Genomic DNA, 23,474 nt, shown 5'->3' on the forward strand with positions numbered 1-23,474 from the left:
TTATCTATTATTTCAATAAAAATGCCACTTTAAATTGCAACATTTGCATAAAGAAACTTACGAATTGATTTCGGTGTTTACATTTTTAAACAAAGCTTTTCATCTTGGATTGAGATTTGTAGGCGAAACTAGGATTCTTTTCCTATACAATATGTGAAAATTGTACGTGCCGATATTGGAGCGATATTATGTCTGTCACGTGTGCAGAGAATAGCGCGTCGCCTCTTGGCGGAGGGTCGAGCTGCGAATTACGATGAAGCCGAGGTCGCCGCCAGTTTGCTAACCCTCAAGTTCGGTGACGCCGAGGCACTCCAGGCCGCGAAAGAATGTTCCAGCGTGGAATCGGCGCTGGCCTTCCTGCAGCAGGAGTGCGAGCTGTGCACCGGTCGTTTCGCAATGAGTCAAGTGAGTGTCCAGTTGTCGCCGAAACGAGGAATCTGAAAAATGCGGGGAAACTACATAAAAAAGAAGTAAAACTTCTCTCGAGCAGCTCTCCGGGAAGAAAACGTGACTTTTCACAAGATCGTGTCATATTCCTGTTCAGTCTTGTTTCCTTCGCAGATCTTGTCTTATTTCACTTCTTTTTCTTAAATAATAAAGAAACGCTATCGTAACTTTTGTCGTAAACTTTTTTCAAACTTATTCCCTTTGTTAATATTTCTGCAATTCTTTCAGATGGTGTCCATGCTCAAGTGCGTGCATCGCTGCTGCAACGATTGCGCGAAGAATTATTTCACCATTCAGATCAGCGACAGGAATATCACGGACGCCGTTTGTCCGTACTGCAAGGAACCTAATCTCAAGGACGCGACCGAGGACGACGTTCTCGAGTATTTCAGCAATTTAGACATTCAGCTGAAGACCCTGCTGGACCCGCCGATCCACGAGCTCTTCCAAAGGAAGCTCAGGGACCGGACTCTGATGCAAGACCCGAATTTTAAATGGTGCATTCAGGTGAGGACTTGATTGCGATTTCTTAATTTGCCACGATGAAGGAAAGGCGATCTATTATTTCGCGGTTTTTCAGTGCTCGAGCGGATTTTACGCCGATCCCGATCAAAAGCGTTTAATCTGTCCCGATTGTCGATCTGTCACTTGCGCCTTTTGTCGAAGACCGGTAAATATACGATGCGTTTCTGCAATTTTCTTTAGACAAAGTCCTGCCTAAGTAATAATTTATTTTCTAACGTGTTTTTTGTTTTTTTTTTTAAGTGGGAGAAACAACATGAGGGAATCTCGTGCGAAAAGTTTGCCGCTTGGAAGGACGAGAATGATCCTGACAATCAAGCCGCAGGTTTGGCCAAACATTTGGCCGATAATGGCATCGATTGTCCCAAGTGCAAGTTCCGTTACTCTCTATCTCGAGGAGGTAATAATAATTTTTATTTTTGCTTTATTGCAAAATCTATAAATAAATAATTATTTATAGATGACATATAATTATTACACTTGTTGCAATTTTTGGGTAGAAATATTTTTACCAAAACAGAATATTCTTAAAAGTCTTAGCAATTAATTTTTATAAAAAATTATTACATATTAATATACTTTTTTTACCGCCTAATATTTCTAAAAGACTCGCTATTAAATAAAGTTTTGCAAGATACCTATAGTTTATAATTGCGAGTCTTATAAAAGCAATATGCTAATACAAGAATTAATGAACGGTGATTTCAAATATTATCTTAATACATTTTAATATTATGTTATTTTTAATCGATCTCGGATGTGAGTTTGATATCAAGAAAGATATTTTTTCTAAATTATTCGATATGCATATCGCGGATATTTTTCGAAGCTCACTGAAAAAAAAAAAACTCGTGAATTTTCATAGGTTGCATGCATTTCACGTGCAGCCAGTGTAAATATGAGTTTTGCTGCGGTTGCGGCAAGGCCTTCATGATGGGAGCGAAGTGCACGGTTAGCCCTTATTGCGCCAAACTAGGCCTGCATGCCCATCACCCGCGCAATTGTTTCTTCTACCTTCGTGACAAGGAACCCGCACAGCTGCAGCAATTACTCCGAGAAAATGGCATCGATTACGACATCGAAGGTCCGATCGGAGAACGCAAGTGCAAAGTGCAACTGCAGAAAGAAACGCCGACCGGAGTCGTGGACGCTGTGTGCAATTCTGATGTCGTCGAAGGTCACGCTGGCCTGTGCAGGTAAGATGCGTATTTGCGATCCTAAAAAGCTCCTATTCCTTGACGTGGTCATGCTTGTAAAAATAAAAAAATTAAACAAAATCAAAAATACTTCCATTGTCAAAATTAGAGAAGCGATATTGCTCTTCCAGAGCATATTTCAAAAAGTTCTATCATTATTTCAAGCAAGCGAATTGTTTGCGATTCTTTCAAGATTTTGATAAAATTTATGGCTCATTGTCTACGGGAAAAGTCATATATCACAGCTGCTTCAGTAATTCTACCAAATCAGAACCGATCAACTTCGCTAAAGAAAATTCTGAGCGGCAAGTTCCGCGGGCGAGTCGACCGGGAGCGACGTTAGAATTTCGCTCACGCGCGACTATTGGGGGGGGGGGGGGGGAGATCGCTCCCAATTTCGCGGTGATTCCGGGACGCTCACGAGCGATCTCGCGACGAAGCCCGGCCGCCAGCCCTAACGAGATATCCTCCGTGTATCTCCCAGGATTCATTACGTCGAGTATCTCGTTCGAAAGATCCGTTTGACGCAGCTGGAACCGCTGCCCTTGCTAAACGTGGACGATCTCGAAACGTGCGTGCGACGCGCCGGGCGGAAACTGCCCGCGAACTGGTACGGGCGTAACCCGGAGCAATACAAGAACGACCTGGTCGAGGTAAAACGTGAAAAGGGGAACCGCGTGCCGTGGGCATGACTAAAATCTGGGTACTTTTCCCCGCAGGCAGCACTACATTGAGTACTTGGCGGGCCTGGTGCTCAAGGGCCGGCTGGATCCCGTGACGATCTTTGACTTGAACGACGCGAAGCAAGAGTTGCGCCGACGGGGAAAAGTTCCCCCTGCGAAGGACCAGGAAATGTCCGAGCGGGATTATCTCGAGGCGTGCATTCAGGTGACTAACACAATTCCTCCTCCTTCTCCTTCTCCTGTTCCTCTTCTTTCTTTTCCTCTTCCTCTGGTTCTTTCTCTCCTCTCGCATCTCTCTCTCTCTCTCTCTCTCGCTCTCCTGCAGCGACCCACTGACCGAATTAACAGCAGTTGCATGAAAGTAGAATTCCTGCGTGCACGAGACTTGCCAGTCGAAAACCGTAAAAGTGAATAGATTGCTGTGAATGACGCTGCCGAGCGGCCGCACCTGTGTCGTATGCCAATGTCCCGAGCTATTGTCGCATTTACACGCTTTCCAAGTGCATCGTGAAAAATAGGTGAATGAGAAAAAATTAACGGAAAGCATTCTAGAGAGAGATGCATTTTGTAATGTATGTAGTCTAAAATTAATTTTCATATTAAAACAATCTTTTCCAGCTTTTTCTCTAATTTATTTTAATCTACTTATTGGATTAAACATAAATTAGAGAAAAATTTTTCACAAATTTTATACGCCGAGGCAAATATTTTTCCATACACAAAATTTAATTAGATCACTATCATTTATATTTAATGCGAGAATATAATTAGGAAAAGATGTTAAAATTTTGACGAAGCTTGCATTGTTATAAATTCGGATTTAGTGAATAAAGCAGCTATGATTAAAAAAGGAATTTTACATTTGTAAAAAACATACAACAATTTATTAATAGCAATACTGATTCCGGAAATTAAGTGTCTTCTATCGCATGCTGTTTATATGCACTATTTAGAGCGAAATAAAAAAATTTAAAACCTGGCATTATCCCGACATTGTAGATTCGCGCGGCCGTTCGCAGTTTTCCTTTGCGTAAATAACGATTTTCCTATCCTCTGTGTTGCCTTTTTCACGCGGATATCGAAGTAAATAAGGTATACGAGCGGAGTATGTGCCGCGGGAATACATTAAAATTCTACAACTTCAGCGTGCATAAAGTATACTCCGATGTTGCAGGTCGTAAAGCAGGAGATTCCATTGGAGTGACTGTGGAATGGTATTTCGGAAAAAAACGCGCGTGCACCCGAAGTCATAAGTGATAAGAGCGTATTGTATAGTGTATTTATTTTATTTGTATGGACTATAAACGCTAAGTGGAAATAATATAAAATTATAGAATAGATGAAAGAGTGAAAGTGTAGAGCCATAGAACGACACCGACATCACTTTGTCACGAAGCTAAAAATTCATTTATTTTTTAACATAACGTAATGCAAAATGTATACGTTAATTCAGCGATGTTTTATTTGTGACAAAAATATCACAAGACAGAATAGTGTTCATCCACATATGTATCCCGTTGACAATCAAAGATTTACAATAATCAAATGTTCTTTAATGATGGATCAAATAATCATTGTAGTTGTTACAATTAATGTTTGAAAAAAGTGTATTTATCTGTGCTTTGTATAAATATTTTCCAAGAAATAGACGGTTCAACCAAGAACATTACAGTATTCATGTGTTTCTTCTTTTAGTCTTTAAGTCCCAGATAAAAATTTAAGATTTTATGTTCAAGAATAAAAAATTATCAATTAAATACTAAACAAAAGACTGGTTTTAATATCAAAAATGATTATAAATTTGCAAAACCGAAGTTTTTATCTAAATTTTAATAATTAAATTATGCATATTTTAATTTCAACTATTTATTTTAAAAAATATTGCTATACACTATACACACTTTTTAGAAATATTTACAATTTTATAAATATTTATACAAAATCGAAAATATTACCTATCTATAATTTCACAGTTCTGCTAGAAAATTGCGCAAGGTTTTTCTATTTGTAGGTGTTGCATTATTTTCCATGATATGCTTTAACCGTTCTATACTCAATTTCTTGGATTTTTTAGTAGAAATAGACAACTTTGTGTTACTATTTATTTTAGGTGTAATCATAGATGATTTGGTAGATGTTATACTATTATCTTTTTTATCAAATCGTGATTTAGGTGTACAACTGGAAATATTCAAACCGGAAATATTCAAACCAGCAGTTTTGTCTCTAGATTTCTTCTTTTTCTTTTTGTGCTTAAGATTAGTTTGCGGCGTCTCTATCTGAGAATTATTTAATTTAATTGGCTTTGGTCTGCTTTCTTTTTTGAATGACAATTCAGTATTTTTAGAACAAACCGAACACTTAATGACCAATTTATTCATCTCATTTTTTATAGATTTCTGTGCCAAAGTAGCACAAACTTTTGGGATCTTTTGGTTTGGATTTTCATTCATACGCTGTATAATCTTTTTCACTGATTTAGACATTTTTCTACCCCGTGATATCCGAACTTGATGATCAACAGTGCTCCAAAGTGATCCACAATGCGAACACATTACTGATGGTCCAAAATTTTCCTTTGGTAATTCCACTGCATTACGAAGACGTTTACATTTTTGCCTGGAAAATACATAAAGAAGATTAAAAATACTTTTCTATATATTGATGTATTTTAATACAATTAATTAATTCATATTTATTAAATATCTAAATTTATAGTATAATTACTAAGAATATATAATGTAATAATTAATTCATATGTATTAAGTATCTAAATTTATAGTATAATTACTAAGAATATATAATGTGATAATTAATTCATATTTATTAAATGTCTAAATTTATAGTATAATTACTAAAAATATATAACGTAATAATATAATAATATAAAGATATAATCAGAAATAAATTAGAAATAGCACTAAATACAATATCATTTAATAATCTAATATTTTCTTTCATCTATTAAATAAACCATGCAAAAACTTACATGTAAAATGTTTGCAATTCCGTAGTCAAAGGACTCTTCAGCTTCGTCATAAACTGATTGACATTCCACAAATGTTTAATAGTCTCCATGATTGTTATAATAACCGGTGAAGATGTTTCCTATATATGTTGCAAACATATATGCTATGATTATTCAATCATGTTTCACTTCCGCAGAGAGTCCACTGCACACTCCTCATAAAATTACAAATAGACAACACGTGTGCATATATCAATTCTGCTGACTCAAAACGTTCGATGCCTCACTGATATGTGCTGATGATAAGCGGATTAATTAGGTTACGTTTGATTATTAGTTCTTTGTGCCGTATCTTTTAAAAGACACAAGCGTTCATTATAACCAATCTCTTTTCCGCGTATATTTACCGTATTAGTCATATCACATATGGACACCATCCGGCCGCAATGCAGCCAACATAAAAAAAATAAATACATCACTGACGTTCCAAAATGCATCCATTAAGGACTCGTTTCAGTTGCACTTCCGACACTCTTTCGCACGAATTTTATTTACCTTCTTTTTTTCACCAACGTACTTCATTGTATATCTATCTCACTTTAAATGCGAACCGCCTAATTTGGCGCAACCGAAAAGAGCAGATCGACAATGCGGCGCGGTGATGTCGTTTTCCACTCTATATCCGCGTGACATTATGGCGAAAGATTTCGTACCTTGTCACCCTTGTCATCGATGCACCGGGAGTTGTTCTGTCAAACAATAAGAGTGGATAGTTGTCGCATTGTAGCAGTGAATTGATCCCATTGTCGTTCGACATGGGAGACGGCAAGGAGGGCGAACGGCAGCCGTTGCTGAAAAATAAGAATATTAGCGTCACCGATACAGCGTATAGCTCGCAGAGCGATGCGATCGGTATAAATACTGCAATAAACTTTGCCGAACGATGCGATGTTTCTTCGTTGCTGAGAAAAGCTGTTGTTGACATGTTTCAGACGAGACGCAATCCACAGTCAACACCGTCTCCCCGATCGGACCGGACGAGCTGCCGCCGCCTTTCCAGTCCGCCAGTCAGGGTGGTATGCCAATGGTCACCTGCAGAGTTTGTCAGGCGATGATAGACATTTCTGGCAAGAGAGATCAACATGTTGTCAAATGTTGTCAGTGTAACGAGGCTACAGTATGTTTAAATATTGTTGTTATCCACATTTGTTTTTGTACAGTGTTAATATGTGTTGCTTTGATCCTTTCCTTATTACAGCCCATACGGAATGCTCCACCTGGCAAGAAATATGTACGATGTCCGTGTAATTGTTTACTTATATGCAAGAGCTCTTCGCAACGTATTGCCTGCCCAAGGCCAAATTGTAAACGTATTATCAATCTGGCACCAAGTCCTATTACTCCACCAGTTCTATCCATGCCAGGCATGTGCAGGGTAGGCTGTGCTCATTGCCATGATACATTCTTGGTAAGTTATCAAAGATACTACAAGAATTAGATAAGATACCGATTGAACAAGTAATTTGTTGATCTTTATTGAAACGTTTATTTTTCAGTTCAATACATTAAATAATGCTTTGGCTCGATGTCCACATTGTCGTAAAATATCTTCAGTTGGCCCAGACTTTGCCAGAGGAAGAGGGATTGTATTTATTATTGTTGGGATTATAACATTAATAATTGCTATAGGTGTAACAGTAAGTATTCAACTCAAATTGCTTATATCCTATTATTATCTATGCAATACTAATTTTGTGATATGCATTATTAAAAGGTTGGGACCTACAAATATGTAAAAACGAGTGGTGGGATTTATGTAGCTTATGTTGGTAGGTATAAACAAGGCTTCTCATATTTTGCTGAGTAGCCATGATTAATTCTCGCTACTCAGCTGTTCCGCTTCTGTTCCACTGCACGTGCAGCTAATGTCTGATTTATATTTTAGGTGCATTTTTACTGGCACTTTTGTGCTTGGGACGCAGCATTTATTACTGTACAATGAAAATCAGTTTGATAGAGGGTCCTATGTAGTCTCCCAAATAATAATGGACAACCAATTATTCAAAAACCGATCCCATTAAAATGAATGTCATATAATCTATTTAGATCAAATGTTTATAGTAATGTGACATTTCAAATCCTTTTTAAGGAAAAGCGATAGTTGTGTACACATGGCCATATGTGCGTGTGCAGACCTGTATTGTTTATCATCATAATGCATGTATAATCTTGCATGTATTCTTACATAATACGCATACACACATGAACGTGTTTCGCGATCAGGAAGAAAGAAAACGTTTACGACGCTTTCCTCAGGTAAAATAATGACCGTAGGAAAACAAATCTCTCTTGGAAGCCTGTATTTTATGAAGAATTGTTCCTCTGCACTTTTATATATGCAAGCATAGGACCAATAACATATGGGCTCCGATTTTTATTTTCAATCTACTGACTAGAATACGCTCTATATATACATGCTTTCTACATCACATCAAACACACTACACGTATTAAATGCACACAAGTAGAATCAAAGTGCAAACGTGCTCATATTATGCGTATATATACAATAAGTTTTACAACCCATATATAAGTCTATGCGAACTGTGTTTTTAAATTTGTTCTTACATTGTTTAATATACAAACACCTGTATCGAAGATATAAGAAGATCGCATGATTTCAAATAAATTTCTGGTTTCATATGGGTTTTGGTATATAAATTGTGTAGGATAAAAATGTATATATTAATTATAACAATATTAGACAATGCAATTAGACAACACGAATCCAAATATTATTGTTAGGTAAAAAATGCTGTGCAATTCCAAAATTCTAACTGTCACCGAAGTTATTGTAAGGTACACACGGGTTGACTTGATCAGTCATAAAAGTAAAAATATATTTCTTTTAGTATTAGTTGGCGCTTTTCATCTTATAGTTCATAAAAATTTATAGTGTTCTTCCCTATATAAATTTTCTTATAATAAAAAATATGTTATTACACAAATAAATTTCGTTTAATAAAATTAGTCTATTTGTTTACTATATAAAACTGCATATTAATTTTTTCGCACAAATTTAGGAAATATCTGATTGTTTTAAACAATTAGTATATTTTTAATTTATAATTATATAATTATACCAAATTATAGACTAAATATAGTTTTGTAGAGTACAGGAACATTTGTGTATCCGTTTAAAATTGCCGCTAAGATGTAGGGAGAAAGTCCCTAGTATTGCGACACACGAAACAGCTGATTGCAGAAATTGACGAAGGTGAAAAATCGTATCAATTAGAAGGTTACTGAAAAGTATGTAAAAAGGGTTAAATAATAACTGTGTCATTGTCTGAGTGACATTCAACTTAGAGAGATTTAGAGAGATTTAAATAATAAAAAGAAATACGGACGACGAGAGCTGTATTTTCAAATGTAACAGATGTTTGTTGTAAGAAATGTCACAAATTGATATCCAGGATTTATTTAACAAAACCAGGTAAGATATTTTTCTATAAAGAATGTCGAGCTGTAATAATCCAGTTTCAATATTTTGATTGTAAAATAATTATAAGTTAATTGAAAATTGTGAAAATGTTAGAAATATTTTTATAAAAAGATATTTTCTTATTACATAAAGAGTATTGTTAGAAAAGACATTCAGGAAAAAATCAACATTAAGACTTTTATTACTATAATTGTTATCTAAGCTTATGCAATATTCAAGTTTAATCAATTATGATATAAATTTAGGTTTCCCAGTGGTTTGCGACTTCTAACTGTAATTTTATATTCGCCGTTTGGAGTTCTGCTTGTGTTATTGCGACTATTGATAACGTTACAACTTTGGCTCTTGGCATCTCTGTTGCCTGATTGTAATCCTCTGCGAAAATACTTAAGTTACGGCATTAGAATTGTCTTTGGCATTATAATTAAAATTGATACTGAGGGCGAACTCAGAGACAAAAAGTCAAGAATAATAATTGCTAATAATGTATCCGTTCTTGATCACTTTGCTCTTCGTCAAACAACAGAGACGCTAACTCCCAGTGTATGGGAATTACCTGCTGCCCTGAGTAATGCCCTAGGATTACAAAAAATGGATATGAGTAGTAAAGAAGTGTTAATTGACAACATAAAGCACTTTCTCTGCACGTCTACATATAGCGTCGCTATCCAACCTGAGTTTGGCACAACCAATAGCCGAGTCGCTCTACTGAAGTTCAATTCTTGGCCGTTTAGCATAGAATCGTGTGTCCAGCCAGTTGCTATCAAAGCATCAAGACCAGAATTTGTGTCTGTACATATTACATCATTGGCTTCAACATGGTGGATAGAAGTATTCTGGTTTATGTTCGTCCCTTATACAGTTTTTACACTCAAGTACCTGAAAATCAAGCAAAATCCTGATCACGACATTCTTGTGCGAGAAGTGGAAAAAGATATTGCAGATGCTTTGGGAATTCAAACAAGTTCTCATACTGTGTCAGATAAAACGGAATATGAAAAGCGCTATCGTATGGAGAGAATACTCAGTAACACACGTTCTACTAGAAATGCGCCAAACTCACAAGTTAGCCATAGCATAGAAATACAAAGGATGGTTCGTCAAGTCAGCGAAGTACTTCCAATGGTCCCACATAGTGTGATTCTCCGAGATCTTTGTACGTGTTACATCGTACTGGCTACATAGCGATTTTTTTTAATTATATTTAACTGCTTGTTGAATATATTTATCTTTATTACAGTGAAAACTCGAAACATTGATGTTACAATCGCCAACATTCTTGATGGCATAGTTACTTATACTCCAGATCCAAATCCATCAGCCCATTCGTCTGTAACGTCCAGTGCATCCTCGAGTTCCACAAAGGATAAGATTCTGGGAACTTCATCCTTCCAAGAGAAGAAAATTAAGATGATACAAGAAGCCAGAGAAAGGTATATTAAAAAACATGGACTGACAAATTGCTGACATTCTTACTGCTGTTTTATTCTGGTTATAACACTGTCATTGACAACATGTATCCAACATGTTTTATTGTATATGTATTATACATACTATTATCATGTGAATATATATCTTTATTTCTAAAATATGATCATATAAATTATACGCAAAAATACCTATCCATTAAAATCATAAATAGTGCTTTGCAAATTTTCTCTCTAAATATAATATGTAATATATATATATGTAAACTATCAGTGTTATCAACAATAATAACGGAACTATGCACTTGAGCAGGAGGGGATCAAGTCTCCTATATCAAATTATCAATTATTTCATTATAGATAAATCGAATGTCACAGGCATACTTTTAACTTTTTCTTAACTGTATATATTTTTGACTGTATATAGACAAAAATAAGAGTATAATATTTGTTTTATCGCGTACGTGCATTTATAACTTTTAAAATTAAAAACGAATGAAAATAATAGAGGATTTTTTGATGAATTTAACGATGTAAATAAATGTAATAAAATTTATTTACACCGTTATCTTTTTTTATAGAAATCTAAATGACTTTTTGACACATTAATCTGATTAACAGAAGTTTATTGATAACAGAAAATTTGTATCAATAATTAAATCGTCAAAAATATGATTTAAAATTTGTCAAAAAAACAAATTGGGAAAAAGTGCACAATGCCTGTAACAGATCATAGATAGATTATAATATATTCTCATGTTAAATGGTTCTTGTATATATATTGATGTATTTAATATTTTTCATGGAGTTTCTCTTGTATCTAATAACTACGAAATACAATTAAAGTATATTATATATTTCTTATAGAAAAAATATATGAGGGTACAGGAAAATGTCTTATACATTTCTTATATATAAGTGTACACTCTCTCTCCATTCACAAAGTTTGGAAGACTTGTTTTGTACTGTAATATGTTATGTAATATAGAAAATGTGAAATTTATATATATAGAAAAAATAGATTAATAAAATAAAATACAGATACTTTTATAATCTAATGTAATTAAAATATTGCATTTTGCAAAAAACTAAATATTTACTATTCTCAATTATTACATATCACTTAACGTTTATCATTAACATTATAGTAAACAATAAATCGTAAAACATACAACTCTCAATAAGTGTATATGATACATATTAATAAAGCTATTTGAGTTTAAAAAATTAAGATCAAACAAACGAAATCAATAAAGTATATTATTTCCAACATTTATTTTATAAAAATTTACAGCAAAATTTATAGTAAAAAAATATATTTAGACTAGAAATAACATAAAAATAATAAGAATTGTGTACTTTAGTCGAAAAAATACTTTAGATGTTTAGAACATTACAGAACTATTTCTCCTACTAGTATTACATCCAATATGATTGTAGTTAAATTATATAGCCTCTTATTGTCTGTTATTGAGTTGCAGAATCTATATCATCCAATAACAATGATATCGTTCAAAATGCATCTAGCTTCGCTCGCATAATCAGCGCTTAAGATTACCAATACATACATATTTGATATCAAGGAAATCTTCAAGTCCATGCTTGGAGCCTTCCCTTCCTAAACCTGATTCTTTCACACCACCAAAAGCAGCTTCCGCGCATGAAATTATTCCTTCATTGACACCTACCATACCGACTTCTAATTTGCGAGCAACTCTAAATATTTGCGATATGTCTTGCGAGAAAAAGTATCCGGCTAAACCAACCGGTGTGTCATTAGCTTGCTTTAATACATCTTCCTCATTGCTAAATTTATTGATTACAGCTACAGGTCCAAAGATTTCTTTGTTATAAATTTCCATGTTCTTGGTTACATTGGTTATTAGAGTGGGTGCATAAAACAGTGGTCCGAGATCTGGTAGTGGGCTTCCGCCACAATGCACCTTGGCACCTTTCCGAACTGCATCTTCTACTAAACTGTTCACCAAATCTAATTGGCTTTTCTTGATAAGCGGCCCATGAGTGACATTCTCTTTACTACCATCTCCTAATTTAATATCCTTCTTGATTTTTGCTAAAAACTTCTCGACAAACTCGTCAAAAATATTTGTTTCTACGAAGAACCTGTTCGCCGAGACACATGTCTGACCAGTGTTGCGGAATTTACTGGCCATGGCACTATTTACAGCTACATCTATATCTGCGGATTTAAATACAATGTATGGTGCATTACCACCCAATTCAAGCCCAAGTCGTTTCATGGTTGAAGCGCATTGCTTATACAGAATCTTTCCTACAGCTGTAGAACCGGTGAATGATAATACTCTTATTTTAGGATTTTCACACAGCTCTTTGCCAACGGCAGCAGAATTTGTGATACTTGTGGTGAGTACGTTTAAGATTCCTGCAGGGAAACCTGCTTGTTCTGCAAGATCTGCTAGTGCCAATGCTGTCAATGGGGTGTCTTCGGATGGCTTTACAACACATGTGCATCCGGCAGCAAGAGCAGCGCCTGCTTTCCTGGTAATCATAGCGTGTGGAAAATTCCATGGTGTAATTAAAGCAGCTACCCCAGCTGGTTGTCTTAATAAAAACAATTCTCTATTAGGCGCAGGAGCTTGCAAAATTTCTCCATCTATTCTTCTAGCTTCTTCTGCAAACCATTCCACAAAAGAATTTCCATACTTAATCTCTGCTCTAGACTCAGCAAGAGATTTTCCATTTTCTTTAGTCAAAATACAAGCGAGATCCTCTGAATGCTTGACCATCAAATTGTACCAGTTTCTCAGCAAATCACTTCTCTCCTTGGCTGTGGTTTTACTGAACGATTCAAAAGCTTTGACAGCAGCATCAATGGCTACTTGAGTGTCAGCGACATTCATATCAGGAACATGTGCAATAACAGTATTGTCCACTGGATTGCAAACGGGAAATGTTAGTTTGCTACTAGAGCCTATCCAATTTCCATTAACATATGCGTTATCTCTTAAAAGATGCATTGATCTACAACTCAAAGACACACGATGTGATAAACATTTGTGTAATAATCTTGTTCTAACAAACATTTTCTTGTAAGCGATCAAATATGTCCTGTAAAGAAAGAGTTGTGATAAAATAAAAAAATAAAGTCAAACAGTAAATACTACAATTTTTAAATACAGTTGCAAATATATATACGTTGTATGTATGATGATTCCAATTCAACTGTATTCAAAATTATGTATTATATTTTTATACATAACATATAAAATATTTACGAGCAAATTTATCTTATTTTATGCATAAACTGACCTTTATTTTCAATATAATCCAATAATTATTTTAATAACACTTGACACTTTATGCTTGAATCTTCCACAAGTTATTAATCTGATGAGTTTTACACGTCACTAACGTATTTGACATCCAACCGGTCACTCGTAAGTGATGTTGCCAATTGATAGCGATTGACAGAACGAACTTATATAAGTGACGTGATTTTGCTGTTCACATTTACGTGCTCGGTTTATAAATCCTCATCGCGATAGTGGCGGTACCGGCGCGCCAACATCCATCAGTCAATATATATACTTGTTATCAGGCTTGGTTTGTTATATCAGAATCGTATTAAAAAACAAGGAAACGCTAAGCTTTTTGCGCATTATGAGCAGCAATACAAAGCGGACCATTTACGTAGGTATGTATGAATAAATAAAAAAAATCTTTAGCGCAATCTTTTTTAATTTAATCTTATCTTGTCTTAACCTTAAATGTACTCAGCTTGTATTTATGTGGAAGAAATAACTTCTAAAATGCAATAATTAATATCTTAAAAAAATATAGTATTGTGTAGCAATTATTTATATTATTTAATTTTGAAATGCTTTTCAGGTGGGCTAGCCGAAGAGGTTGATGAAAAGGTGTTACATGCAGCATTTATACCTTTTGGAGAAATTGTTGATGTCCAAATACCATTGGATTATGAATCTGAAAAGCATAGAGGATTTGCGTTCATTGAATTTGAAACAGCAGAAGATGCAGCTGCAGCTATAGATAATATGGTATATTTATAAAATAATATATAATGAGTTATTTGATAGCATAATGATTTAATATCCAATATTTCAAGATTTGGTGTTGTTACAAATAGTTAATTTCATAAATTGTTTTTTCATAAATATCAGTTCTTAAAGATCATAGATTTATTCTCTTTAAAAATCAAGACAAAAAGATGGATAAAATTTTTCTGATAGAAGTCTGATTTCTTATCTAATCAATAAAAAAATAAAAGCAACGTGACATCTTGTTTATGTTTGAATCGTGATAATTTATCAAAAATAATCCATGTTGATTAACAGAATGATTCTGAATTGTTTGGCCGTACAATAAGAGTAAATATTGCTAAGCCACAAAAGATAAAGGAAGGTTCATCAAAACCAGTATGGGCAGATGATGCCTGGTTACAAGAACATGCAGGAGAGACACTGAAGAATGATGATAGTACAAAAACAACTGAAGTTACATCAACGAAGAAAGCAAAGCAGACAAATCCTCAAGTTTACTTTGACATAAGCATAGGAAAGCAAGAAGTAGGTAGAATTATTATGATGTTAAGAGCAGACATTGTACCAAGGACTGCTGAGAATTTTCGGGCTCTTTGTACGCATGAGAAGGGATATGGATATCAGGGTAGCACCTTGCACAGGATTATTCCAGATTTTGTATCCTTAAAATATTGTTTTAGAATATACACCTTATAAATAATTACTCTTACTCTTAATCTTTAACTTTCATTTATGTAAAATCCTTAACACAAATGTGACAGATGTGCCAAGGGGGCGATTTTACAAATCACAATGGTACAGGTGGTAAATCAATCTATGGCAACAAATTCGAGGATGAAAATTTTGAACTGAAACACACGGGTCCAGGAACTCTATCAATGGCCAATTCTGGCCCAAATACGAATGGCTCCCAGTTTTTCATGTGCACAGCCCGAACAGATTGGTTGGATGGAAAACATGTTGTTTTTGGACACGTTCTCAGTGGATTAGATGTACTCAAAAAAGTTGAAAAATGTGGAACAAAAGCAGGCTCACCGACACAAAAAGTTGTCATAACTGCTTGTGGAGAATTAGTATAATTTTTATGTACATAAAAATTTTGTAATAAATGAGATTTTATATAATTTTTATATTTTATAATCACAAAATTTTATTAAATTTTTTGAATGCGTTGGATTGCTTAATTATATAAACAAAAGTAAATTTAATTCTAATATTATTATATTACTGCTGCTCACATGTTTATAAAGTATTTCATAGAAAAGTTTTTACAGTATAATGTCTTCAAACTTATTTGCAATTAAAAATTTACATGAATAAAAGTCAATGTTGATATTTATTATTTTATTACACAGTCAAAAAGATTACCATAAAAAAAGCTATATACACAAAAATGCATATTACATGCACATTAGCAATTTAAATTTATATTTCTTCAAGATTATCACTATTTGGCTTTTTAATGTTTGTTGAAATAATTTCAGGTGTAAATTATATGTAAATATTGCAAATTTTGTGCTTATTGGGCATTTGTAATATAATTGTATATCTATTAGTACAAAAATTTGAAATATTTAGAATAAATATTGGAATAACTGAAAAAAATGGTTTAAGTCTTGGCTAAAATGGTTTAAATCTTGGTTAGGTTAGTTTATCCAACTTCCACTCCTCTACTTATATTGCTTGCCGCTTGCGTCTCAAATCTAGTATCACTTCCATATCACTTCTTTAATGTAATGACACACAGACGATAGAAAGTACCGAGTCAAGGTCTACGTTCAAAGTCTACATGTAAAATTGTGTTAAGTCACTTTAAACATTTTTATATTTGATCCACGATGCTCCGAACTACAATTAATCAAGGTGTTCGAAAACTCAGTTCTAATACATCTTCATCGATAAAATGCAAACGATTAGAAGGAAAAGTTGCGATTGTGACAGCATCGACAGAAGGGTATAATTAAATATACATATAAATATTTTACATGATATATCAACATTCATCAAGTAATATTTTTCTTGTGTGTTAATGTCAAAATTAATTAGCTATACTACAAATTCTGAATGCTATTCTCAGATTATGTCTTATATGTCAACAGAATAGGATTTTCGATAGCGCAACGTTTAGCACAAGAAGGTGCTAAAGTAATGATCAGCAGTCGTAAAGAATCAAATGTGAAGAAGGCTGTGGAACAACTTAAATCCGAAGGCTTGCAAGTTACAGGTGTCGTTTGCCATGTATCAAAGAAGGAAGATAGGAAAAATCTATTTGAAAAAGTAAGTAAGATTTATGGGAGAACACTTTGAGAGAACTCGATTTTTCAACAATATTTTTCTAATTGTATCAATAACTATAGCATCTTAATATAATTAATATGAATGTATTGTACTGCTAAAAATAAGATAAAATTATAAAAATAATTACAGACTAAAGCAGATTTTGGAGGTTTGGATATTCTTGTGTCCAATGCTGCTGTGAACCCTGTATTTGGTCCAGTATTTGATAGCACAGAGGAAATATGGGATAAAATTTTTGATGTCAATGTTAAATCTACATTCTTGCTGTTGAAAGAGTCTCTGCCACTTCTTAAAAGCAGTAAATCTCCTTCTGTTATTATTGTGTCCTCAATTGCAGGATATCAACCTATGAATGTGAGTCTTTTTAAAGAAATTTTGGCTTTGTATGTATGATTTATCTCCTTTATCTGCTAGAAAAGCATTTCTTGTAATAGAATGTTATTTGTTTTATTTTATTAATATTATTATATTTTTTAGTTGGTGGGTTTATATTCTGTCAGCAAAACTGCTTTGTTGGGATTAACTAAAGTTACTGCAGAGGAACTTGCAGGCGATGGGATCCGTGTAAACTGCATTGCACCAGGGATAATAAAAACTAAATTCTCACGATCGGTACTTATAATTATTGTACAATTCTATTTTATTAAAGGAGGATAGCATCTTATATATAAATTATTATGTTTTCAGTTATATGAAACAGAAAGTATAAGTGAATATAATTTATCAACGATTAATATGAGAAGATTCGGATTGCCAAAGGAGATTGCAAGTGTAGCTGCATTTTTGGCAAGCGAGGATGCTTCTTATATTACTGGTGAAACCATAGTAGCAACTGGTGGAATGAAATCAAGACTTTAAAGTCTGTACAATATTCTGTACAATATTCATTTTTATATTTTTAATTGTATATACATGTATATCTGTATATATAGATATTTGTACTTGAGATATTTGTATTTGATTGTATATTGATATATAGGGAAAATGTTTTAACAAAATAAAAATTTTAAAAGTTACGTATTTATTAATAATATGATTTATTTTTTTTTTGCTCAAAGTATAATTGTACAACTTTTCCTTCCATTTTAAATGCAGGAGAAGTGCGAAATGTAAATATAAAAAATTTTATTTCATTTTTCTTTAGGATATATCCAGATAAGCTTGTATAGCGCATAAGCTTGGTCCATAAAAAGTTGCATAAGGGAATACAAATCCATTTCTTATGGATCAAAGTTGTGCGTTATGCAAGTTATGTAGATATACCCTTAGAGTGTTAACGTTCTATTGGCCGAAGTAATGTGTAACTTCCGCGATGCCGCTAATCCAATGATATTACGATATCAAAAGAAAGCATCGCGCAATTGGTACATTACTCCATCTGCCCCGAATATCACTGCAAGAGAAATCGTCGTCGAGACGTGTCTATCGCGAGCCCTAAACAACACTTCTTATCTTGAAGATATTACAAATGTAAACACGAAGTTTTCGACGTTAAATATGTATGTGCGCTACGTGGGGCTTATCGTTGCGGTGTATTTTTTCACGAATTATTGCTATCGCTGCATTCATTATCGGTCGTGAGTTATATCCCGAGATGACAAACCACTCGTTGTTGTTTACCGCGATCGAACGTCGCAGTGATGCGTGCAATGACGACAGCGGTCGCAACGCGACGCGATCGTGCGTCCGTCGTCTGACGTCGCGTTTGACGTGAATCGCGCGATCGATTCGTTCGATTCGAGCTCTCGAGCCGCCCTCGGCGACACCGTTATAGGCGACCGCGATCCCTTCGCTTTTATTTACCACACGCGCAACGGGATATGCGCTCTCTCTCTTTCTCGTGTATAAACATGGCCGTCGTGCTTTGTGATGATGATCGCCCGTGTCAGCCTGAACGGCCGAGTGTCGCGCGCGACTGCAAATAATATGGATGAGGGACGCCAGTCCCGGAGACCCAGGTAATGACGACGTCGTGTGTTCGCTCCCCGTTGCCGAGCGGACTCCGTTCGGCGACGGCGACGGCGGTGTTTGTGCATATCTCGCTCATTAGCGCTCCTCGCGTTTACGCGCCTCGCTTATATCACAAAAGCGTTTTCTATTTTTCCTCCCTTCCCCCGCGAACGCGAAGGTGAGTGAACCTGTTGTTCGTACGTCACGTATCATTTGCTTATGTAGCGCGTCCGTCATGCGTTATTTGTGCTATCTTTAATTTACTCCCTTGACGTTGTCACGTACGACCAAAGGAGAGCTGTGTATCTTCCAGTGTTAATTTGGCGATTGCAAAAATTTTCGCCAACTGTCCCCTCACTATGTTTGGGTAGTGATAGCTCTCAGATGATTCGTGCAGATTTGTTGCTATGCAATGCATTATCAATGTCAATTTCTATTCTATCGGTCAATCTTGAAGTTTTAGATTATAAGAAGAAATATTTAATAATAACAATAATGCAATCTTATATTTGATAAAAATTGATTAAATATTACTTTTTATAGTCTATTATATAGATAGTTATATAATTAAAAAATTCATGTAAAAGTTTGTTAAAAAATGACTATTGTTTATTATATATAAATTACTTACTTTTGTATTAAATCTCAAGTGGATTTATAGTATATTTATCATTTATAAGTTTGTAATAATATCTTTTATAAATTATTTATAAATTTGTAATAAATATCTATATAATGTAACATTAAATTGTTACTAGACATATTGCTAGCACATTCATGTGTATCATTTTATAGGCTGTCGTCTGGGTGAGCAATGAATGTACTTCGCATTTTGACACCGTGTGTGTTACAACGCAGACGCATAAGAGGTATAGATAGTGCTGATAAAAGGGATTCCTGGTTCATGAGAAGACAGCGTGGAGATGTCTCTCACATGACACATAGAATGGGTGCTTCTGCATCATCAAGCATCACCAACGTAGGTGGAGATTCGGTCCAAGCAGCTAGACTTTCAGCGTCAAGCAGTCCAGAACAACATGGCATTGCAGTTAGGTAAATAATTTATTATACTTTTACCTTGTTTGATTTAACTTTGCTACATAAGATATATGTTGGCTTTATGTTTTATAACATAAAAATTTTCATTAATGACTTCTTTAAAATGGTTATCTGAAATAAGAAATTTGGTAATACACAGTGTATTATATTTTAAAATATTAATCTAAGCAAGAAAATAATTAATCAAAGATAATAGCCACAGATTTGACCGCACATCAAACTTTCTATAGTTGTTTATTCATGTATAGAGAGAAGAAAAAGAAGATGACAGGATTCGCGACGTTACGGAAGAAATTTATTAGGAGACGCCGCTCCTCTAAAGCATGTGATCACGGTAGAATTATTAGAGATCTGGTATGCACATGGAGTCACTTAGAAGCAACGGCTCTGCTTGAAGAATATGAGGCTTTAGCTGCATTGAAAGACCTTCATGTTCAAGCCGAATTAGCTAGGCCACCAGCTGCTACTTTCAAGCAAGACCTGTCGATGTTGTATGATTACAAACATTGCTCTGATGTGGATCTTGTATATAGAGGAGCGTGTTTCCCCGTTCACAGAGCCGTGCTTTCCGCCAGATGCCCGTACTTTAGGGATCTGCTAGCTGGCTGCCCTGGTATATACACATTAGTTGTTAATTTATTACAATCTAAACTTTTCTCAGCAATAACATTTTTTCACTTAAAATTAAAATGTAGTTTAAATGTAGTTTACTATTGAAGTTAATGTCATTTGAATTATTTGTGTCATATATTATTGATTATTCATGCATTTCGTTGAACATTGCAGGATATGGTGCTAGAATATGTTTGGAGTTAAGGACTCCGCATCTCGAGGTACAGATGTTCTCAGCGTTATTGCGGTATCTCTACACCGGTGATATCTGTCCACACGATGCGACGTTGGAAGCGAACTTACTGCGGCGACTCGGAGAGGAGTTCGGGACTCCGAATCCGCTGGAGCATGATCTCAGATATTTATTGGACACCGGCGATTACGCAGACGCCGCTCTTGTGTTCACCTCGGATAATGATTATCAAAGACCGGACAGTGGAAGTTCCGAGTACGGATTTCGTCCCAAACTAGAGCTGCCATGTCACAAAGCGATACTTTCCGCGAGATCTCCCTTCTTCCGAAATTTAATACAAAGGCGGACTAGATCGGGCGAGGATCACACAGAAAGGGCGCTTCACATACCTACTAGAATAGTGCTGGATGAAAGTGTTATACCTAAACGATACGCCAGGGTCCTGCTACATGCTGTATATCTAGATACTGTTGATTTATCATTAATATTGAGAGGGAGCGGTTGTGGAAACAGTGCTGGTAGTCTGGGAGAGGTAAAAGTTTCAGTGTTAACGGCAATATTTTGTTTTACACTGTTGTGCATCACTTTCATATGTTAATTTTTGGATTGAAACTTACAGGTTCAAGCTCTCACACATACAGGTCGTATGCGACCGAGTCCTTTAGAAGAAGCAATGGAATTGTATCAGATTGGACGGTTCCTCGAGCTTGATATATTGTCGCAAGGCTGCGAGGATCTTATTTTGGAGTATCTCACTTTAGAGTCGTTACCGGCTGTTCTCAAGTAAATTTCTTCATCATTAATCCTTTTCCGAATAGTAAGAATCAGCTTGTTACCAAATTATATTGTGCTTTAGGTGGGGCAGTCAACCTCACGGGTCAGCATGGGTGCACAGACAAGCGTTGCATTACTTGAGGGAGGAATTTCAACCGATCGCCTCGTCTTCGATCCTCCATCAGCTAGATCACGCCCACTTAGTGAATGTTTTACAGAGTCATTTTTTACAAGCGAGCGAACTTGAAGTGCTGCAGGCAGTGCTCAAGTGGGGCGAACAGGAATTAGTACGCCGAATGGAGGATCGGGAACCGAATTTGCTCAGCCATACCGTGCACTCCGTGACGAGGAAAGGCATCAAGAAAAGAGATCTCAGCGACATCGAATTGCGGGAGATACTGAGCGAACTTTTGCCGCTCGTCAGAATAGATCACATATTGCCGCCGAATAGCGAAGCATTAGCACAAGTACGTTTTTCTTTCTCAAATATGCATGTCGGGATTATTAACGCGTGGTTAACATCATATCGATAATTCAGGCTATCAGAAGAGGATTGGTTTCTACCCCGCCGAGCCACATGATAGGAGACGAAAGAGATAATTTGCGAGTAAATGCGTGGATAAGAGGCGGAAAGAAGAATGGATTTTTCGTCAGGCCAAGGTTATTCATGCCCTATTACGAAGAGATCAAGGTAATAATATTAATAATATTTTTCAAGACGGTACATTTGCCGATGAAACATGCTGATAATTTATATTTACTTGCTACTAGTCCTTGGTGGAAGAGCAGATGGTTCAGGAAGCTGATTTAGTGCGATTACGAAGGCCGCGATATGTGGCCGATATTCCAGACGCGCTGTACATGGTTGAGGAAAAGCCAAGAGTCATGGGTACCGCTGGTGTAGACGTTCTTGCTGCAGCATTTCCAGGTATTACGATCTTAAATTACACTAAATCGTGCAATTCTTTGTCTACCTTTTCACAGTTTCTTTCGATTACGGAATTAGCCATTCCATAACTGATTTCTTCCGCTACAATAAAATATAAGGATTAATAACGGAATTTAATATAGCATGTAACAATATTAATATTCATAACTTCCGCATTCTCGTGCCGCCACACGTCGCGCGTGTTTTTTTTTCTCGATATATTATGCACTCCAATGCGCATATCCGCATCTAATTAAAGTGATGTACCTGTCGGATTTTTAATACGCCACAACTCGGCGAAAAATGGACACAGTGACACGCGACAAAAACCGATCTTCTTTGTTTTTATGGTTTTTTATGCCGCAGATGTTTATGCACACTGCACACTGCTCTTATCATGACATACATGTGTATGTGTATGTGTTAGGCTTAGATAAAATTCGAACATTTTATATATCCGAATCCGAAAGTAACTATTTCGGCGTTTTTCGCGGGATACTTAAGCATAAAGTTCGGCTTAGTTTCCACTATTTGCAATCATTTGTATTGATAGTCGATCATTATTTCATGGTGGAATCAATAATATGAAAATTAGAAAAGAGAAATAACAAATAAACTCAATTAAACAATTAATATAAAATGATGAATTTAATTTATTTGATTATTCTAGTGCCAGATTCTGCAACGATGGCCGCAATGCTGAAACGGGAGCAGAAATTGAGGCAGTCGCCCAGTTGTCAACGAGCCATAAGCTTGCCGCTTTCCTCGCGACATGAAATTAACCGACAAGTGCGATTACGCGTCGTCAGGGAGTTCAATTTGCCCGACACTGTAGCCGATCTTCTAGAGGTGAGTACTTCCTATTGTATT

At 35.4% G+C, this 23,474-nt stretch overlaps 8 protein-coding genes across 20 annotated transcripts in view; 6 read left to right on the forward strand and 2 right to left on the reverse strand.

Annotated features, from left to right (window-relative positions):
- Positions 1-4,522, forward strand: part of LOC105674045 (Linear Ubiquitin E3 ligase) — a 238,462-nt gene extending 233,940 nt beyond the window's left edge. For 6 of the 9 annotated variants that reach the window (XM_067354964.1, XM_067354960.1, XM_067354969.1 and 3 more), the window contains 7 exons: positions 208-405; positions 676-954; positions 1,028-1,117; positions 1,213-1,369; positions 1,835-2,165; positions 2,885-3,053; positions 4,023-4,522. In XM_067354964.1, coding sequence (XP_067211065.1) covers positions 208-405; positions 676-954; positions 1,028-1,117; positions 1,213-1,369; positions 1,835-2,165; positions 2,885-3,053; positions 4,023-4,052 — 1,254 coding nt within the window. In that variant the 3' untranslated portion in view covers positions 4,053-4,522. Of the gene's footprint in view, positions 1-207; positions 406-675; positions 955-1,027; positions 1,118-1,212; positions 1,370-1,834; positions 2,166-2,649; positions 2,819-2,884; positions 3,054-4,022 lie in introns of those variants that run through there. The other 3 variants (XM_067354961.1, XM_067354962.1, XM_067354968.1) reach the window with 3 other exon arrangements.
- LOC105674097 (uncharacterized) lies at positions 4,114-6,330 on the reverse strand. Its single transcript, XM_012370216.2, has 2 exons — positions 5,838-6,330; positions 4,114-5,467 (listed from the first exon to the last, which is right to left on the reverse strand). The coding sequence occupies exons 1-2, from the start codon at positions 5,924-5,926 to the stop codon at positions 4,816-4,818; spliced, it is 741 nt and encodes a 246-aa protein (XP_012225639.1). The 5' UTR covers positions 5,927-6,330; the 3' UTR covers positions 4,114-4,815.
- Positions 6,331-6,482: 152 nt separating this feature from the next.
- LOC105674095 (type 1 phosphatidylinositol 4,5-bisphosphate 4-phosphatase) lies at positions 6,483-8,732 on the forward strand. The gene is made up of 6 exons (XM_012370215.2): positions 6,483-6,728; positions 6,809-6,993; positions 7,075-7,284; positions 7,373-7,513; positions 7,591-7,645; positions 7,762-8,732. The coding sequence occupies exons 1-6, from the start codon at positions 6,632-6,634 to the stop codon at positions 7,845-7,847; spliced, it is 774 nt and encodes a 257-aa protein (XP_012225638.1). The 5' UTR covers positions 6,483-6,631; the 3' UTR covers positions 7,848-8,732.
- A 327-nt stretch (positions 8,733-9,059) lies between these two features.
- LOC105674029 (lipid droplet-regulating VLDL assembly factor AUP1-like) lies at positions 9,060-11,800 on the forward strand. Its single transcript, XM_012370077.2, has 3 exons — positions 9,060-9,311; positions 9,566-10,476; positions 10,561-11,800. The coding sequence occupies exons 1-3, from the start codon at positions 9,271-9,273 to the stop codon at positions 10,785-10,787; spliced, it is 1,179 nt and encodes a 392-aa protein (XP_012225500.1). The 5' UTR covers positions 9,060-9,270; the 3' UTR covers positions 10,788-11,800.
- Ssadh (succinic semialdehyde dehydrogenase) lies at positions 10,785-14,179 on the reverse strand. Its single transcript, XM_012370213.2, has 2 exons — positions 14,039-14,179; positions 10,785-13,837 (listed from the first exon to the last, which is right to left on the reverse strand). The coding sequence occupies exon 2, from the start codon at positions 13,810-13,812 to the stop codon at positions 12,289-12,291; it is 1,524 nt and encodes a 507-aa protein (XP_012225636.1). The 5' UTR covers positions 13,813-13,837; positions 14,039-14,179; the 3' UTR covers positions 10,785-12,288.
- Positions 14,180-14,288: 109 nt separating this feature from the next.
- Positions 14,289-15,914, forward strand: cyp33 (cyclophilin-33). Its single transcript, XM_012370214.2, has 4 exons — positions 14,289-14,423; positions 14,618-14,787; positions 15,085-15,447; positions 15,552-15,914. The coding sequence occupies exons 1-4, from the start codon at positions 14,390-14,392 to the stop codon at positions 15,867-15,869; spliced, it is 885 nt and encodes a 294-aa protein (XP_012225637.1). The 5' UTR covers positions 14,289-14,389; the 3' UTR covers positions 15,870-15,914.
- Positions 15,915-16,451: 537 nt separating this feature from the next.
- Positions 16,452-18,104, forward strand: Dhrs4 (Dehydrogenase/reductase 4). Its single transcript, XM_012370086.2, has 5 exons — positions 16,452-16,744; positions 16,890-17,067; positions 17,218-17,442; positions 17,566-17,700; positions 17,776-18,104. Exons 1-5 carry the CDS (start codon positions 16,629-16,631, stop codon positions 17,944-17,946), a joined length of 825 nt encoding a protein of 274 aa, XP_012225509.2. The 5' UTR covers positions 16,452-16,628; the 3' UTR covers positions 17,947-18,104.
- Positions 18,105-18,436: 332 nt separating this feature from the next.
- The window catches only part of LOC105674042 (BTB/POZ domain-containing protein 7), a 50,106-nt gene continuing 45,068 nt past the window's right edge, over positions 18,437-23,474 (forward strand). For 2 of the 5 annotated variants that reach the window (XM_067354978.1, XM_012370091.2), the window contains exons 1-9: positions 18,490-19,046; positions 19,834-20,091; positions 20,328-20,710; positions 20,884-21,434; positions 21,522-21,685; positions 21,759-22,143; positions 22,215-22,367; positions 22,448-22,604; positions 23,275-23,453. In XM_067354978.1, coding sequence (XP_067211079.1) covers positions 19,853-20,091; positions 20,328-20,710; positions 20,884-21,434; positions 21,522-21,685; positions 21,759-22,143; positions 22,215-22,367; positions 22,448-22,604; positions 23,275-23,453 — 2,211 coding nt within the window. In that variant the 5' untranslated portion in view covers positions 18,490-19,046; positions 19,834-19,852. Of the gene's footprint in view, positions 19,047-19,071; positions 19,217-19,833; positions 20,092-20,327; positions 20,711-20,883; positions 21,435-21,521; positions 21,686-21,758; positions 22,144-22,214; positions 22,368-22,447; positions 22,605-23,274; positions 23,454-23,474 lie in introns of those variants that run through there. The other 3 variants (XM_012370092.2, XM_012370093.2, XM_067354976.1) reach the window with 3 other exon arrangements.

The sequence above is a fragment of the Linepithema humile genome, chromosome 5 (assembly GCF_040581485.1).
Source record: "Linepithema humile isolate Giens D197 chromosome 5, Lhum_UNIL_v1.0, whole genome shotgun sequence".
NCBI classification, from domain to species: domain Eukaryota; kingdom Metazoa; phylum Arthropoda; class Insecta; order Hymenoptera; family Formicidae; genus Linepithema; species Linepithema humile.

Bases quoted from the DNA above. Each gene is read 5' to 3' on its own strand.
- LOC105674097 (XM_012370216.2), bottom strand. From the start codon at position 5,926: ATGGAGACTATTAAACATTTGTGGAATGTCAATCAGTTTATGACGAAG. The intron at 5,468-5,837 runs GTAAGTTTTTGC...TGTATTTTCCAG, and splicing joins GAATTGCAAACATTTTACAT to GCAAAAATGTAAACGTCTTC.
- cyp33 (XM_012370214.2), top strand. From the start codon at position 14,390: ATGAGCAGCAATACAAAGCGGACCATTTACGTAG. The intron at 14,788-15,084 runs GTATATTTATAA...GTTGATTAACAG, and splicing joins CTGCAGCTATAGATAATATG to AATGATTCTGAATTGTTTGG. The intron at 15,448-15,551 runs GTATCCTTAAAA...CAAATGTGACAG, and splicing joins ACAGGATTATTCCAGATTTT to ATGTGCCAAGGGGGCGATTT.
- LOC105674029 (XM_012370077.2), top strand. From the start codon at position 9,271: ATGTCACAAATTGATATCCAGGATTTATTTAACAAAACCAG. The intron at 9,312-9,565 runs GTAAGATATTTT...ATATAAATTTAG, and splicing joins GATTTATTTAACAAAACCAG to GTTTCCCAGTGGTTTGCGAC. The intron at 10,477-10,560 runs GTACGTGTTACA...TCTTTATTACAG, and splicing joins TGTGATTCTCCGAGATCTTT to TGAAAACTCGAAACATTGAT.
- LOC105674095 (XM_012370215.2), top strand. From the start codon at position 6,632: ATGGGAGACGGCAAGGAGGGCGAACGGCAGCCGTTGCTGAAAAATAAG. The intron at 6,994-7,074 runs GTATGTTTAAAT...TCCTTATTACAG, and splicing joins GTCAGTGTAACGAGGCTACA to CCCATACGGAATGCTCCACC. The intron at 7,514-7,590 runs GTAAGTATTCAA...CATTATTAAAAG, and splicing joins TAATTGCTATAGGTGTAACA to GTTGGGACCTACAAATATGT.
- Ssadh (XM_012370213.2), bottom strand. From the start codon at position 13,812: ATGTTTGTTAGAACAAGATTATTACACAAATGTTTATCACATCGTGTG.
- Dhrs4 (XM_012370086.2), top strand. From the start codon at position 16,629: ATGCTCCGAACTACAATTAATCAAGGTGTTCGAAAACTCAGTTCTAAT. The intron at 16,745-16,889 runs GTATAATTAAAT...ATATGTCAACAG, and splicing joins GTGACAGCATCGACAGAAGG to AATAGGATTTTCGATAGCGC. The intron at 17,701-17,775 runs GTACTTATAATT...TTATGTTTTCAG, and splicing joins AAACTAAATTCTCACGATCG to TTATATGAAACAGAAAGTAT.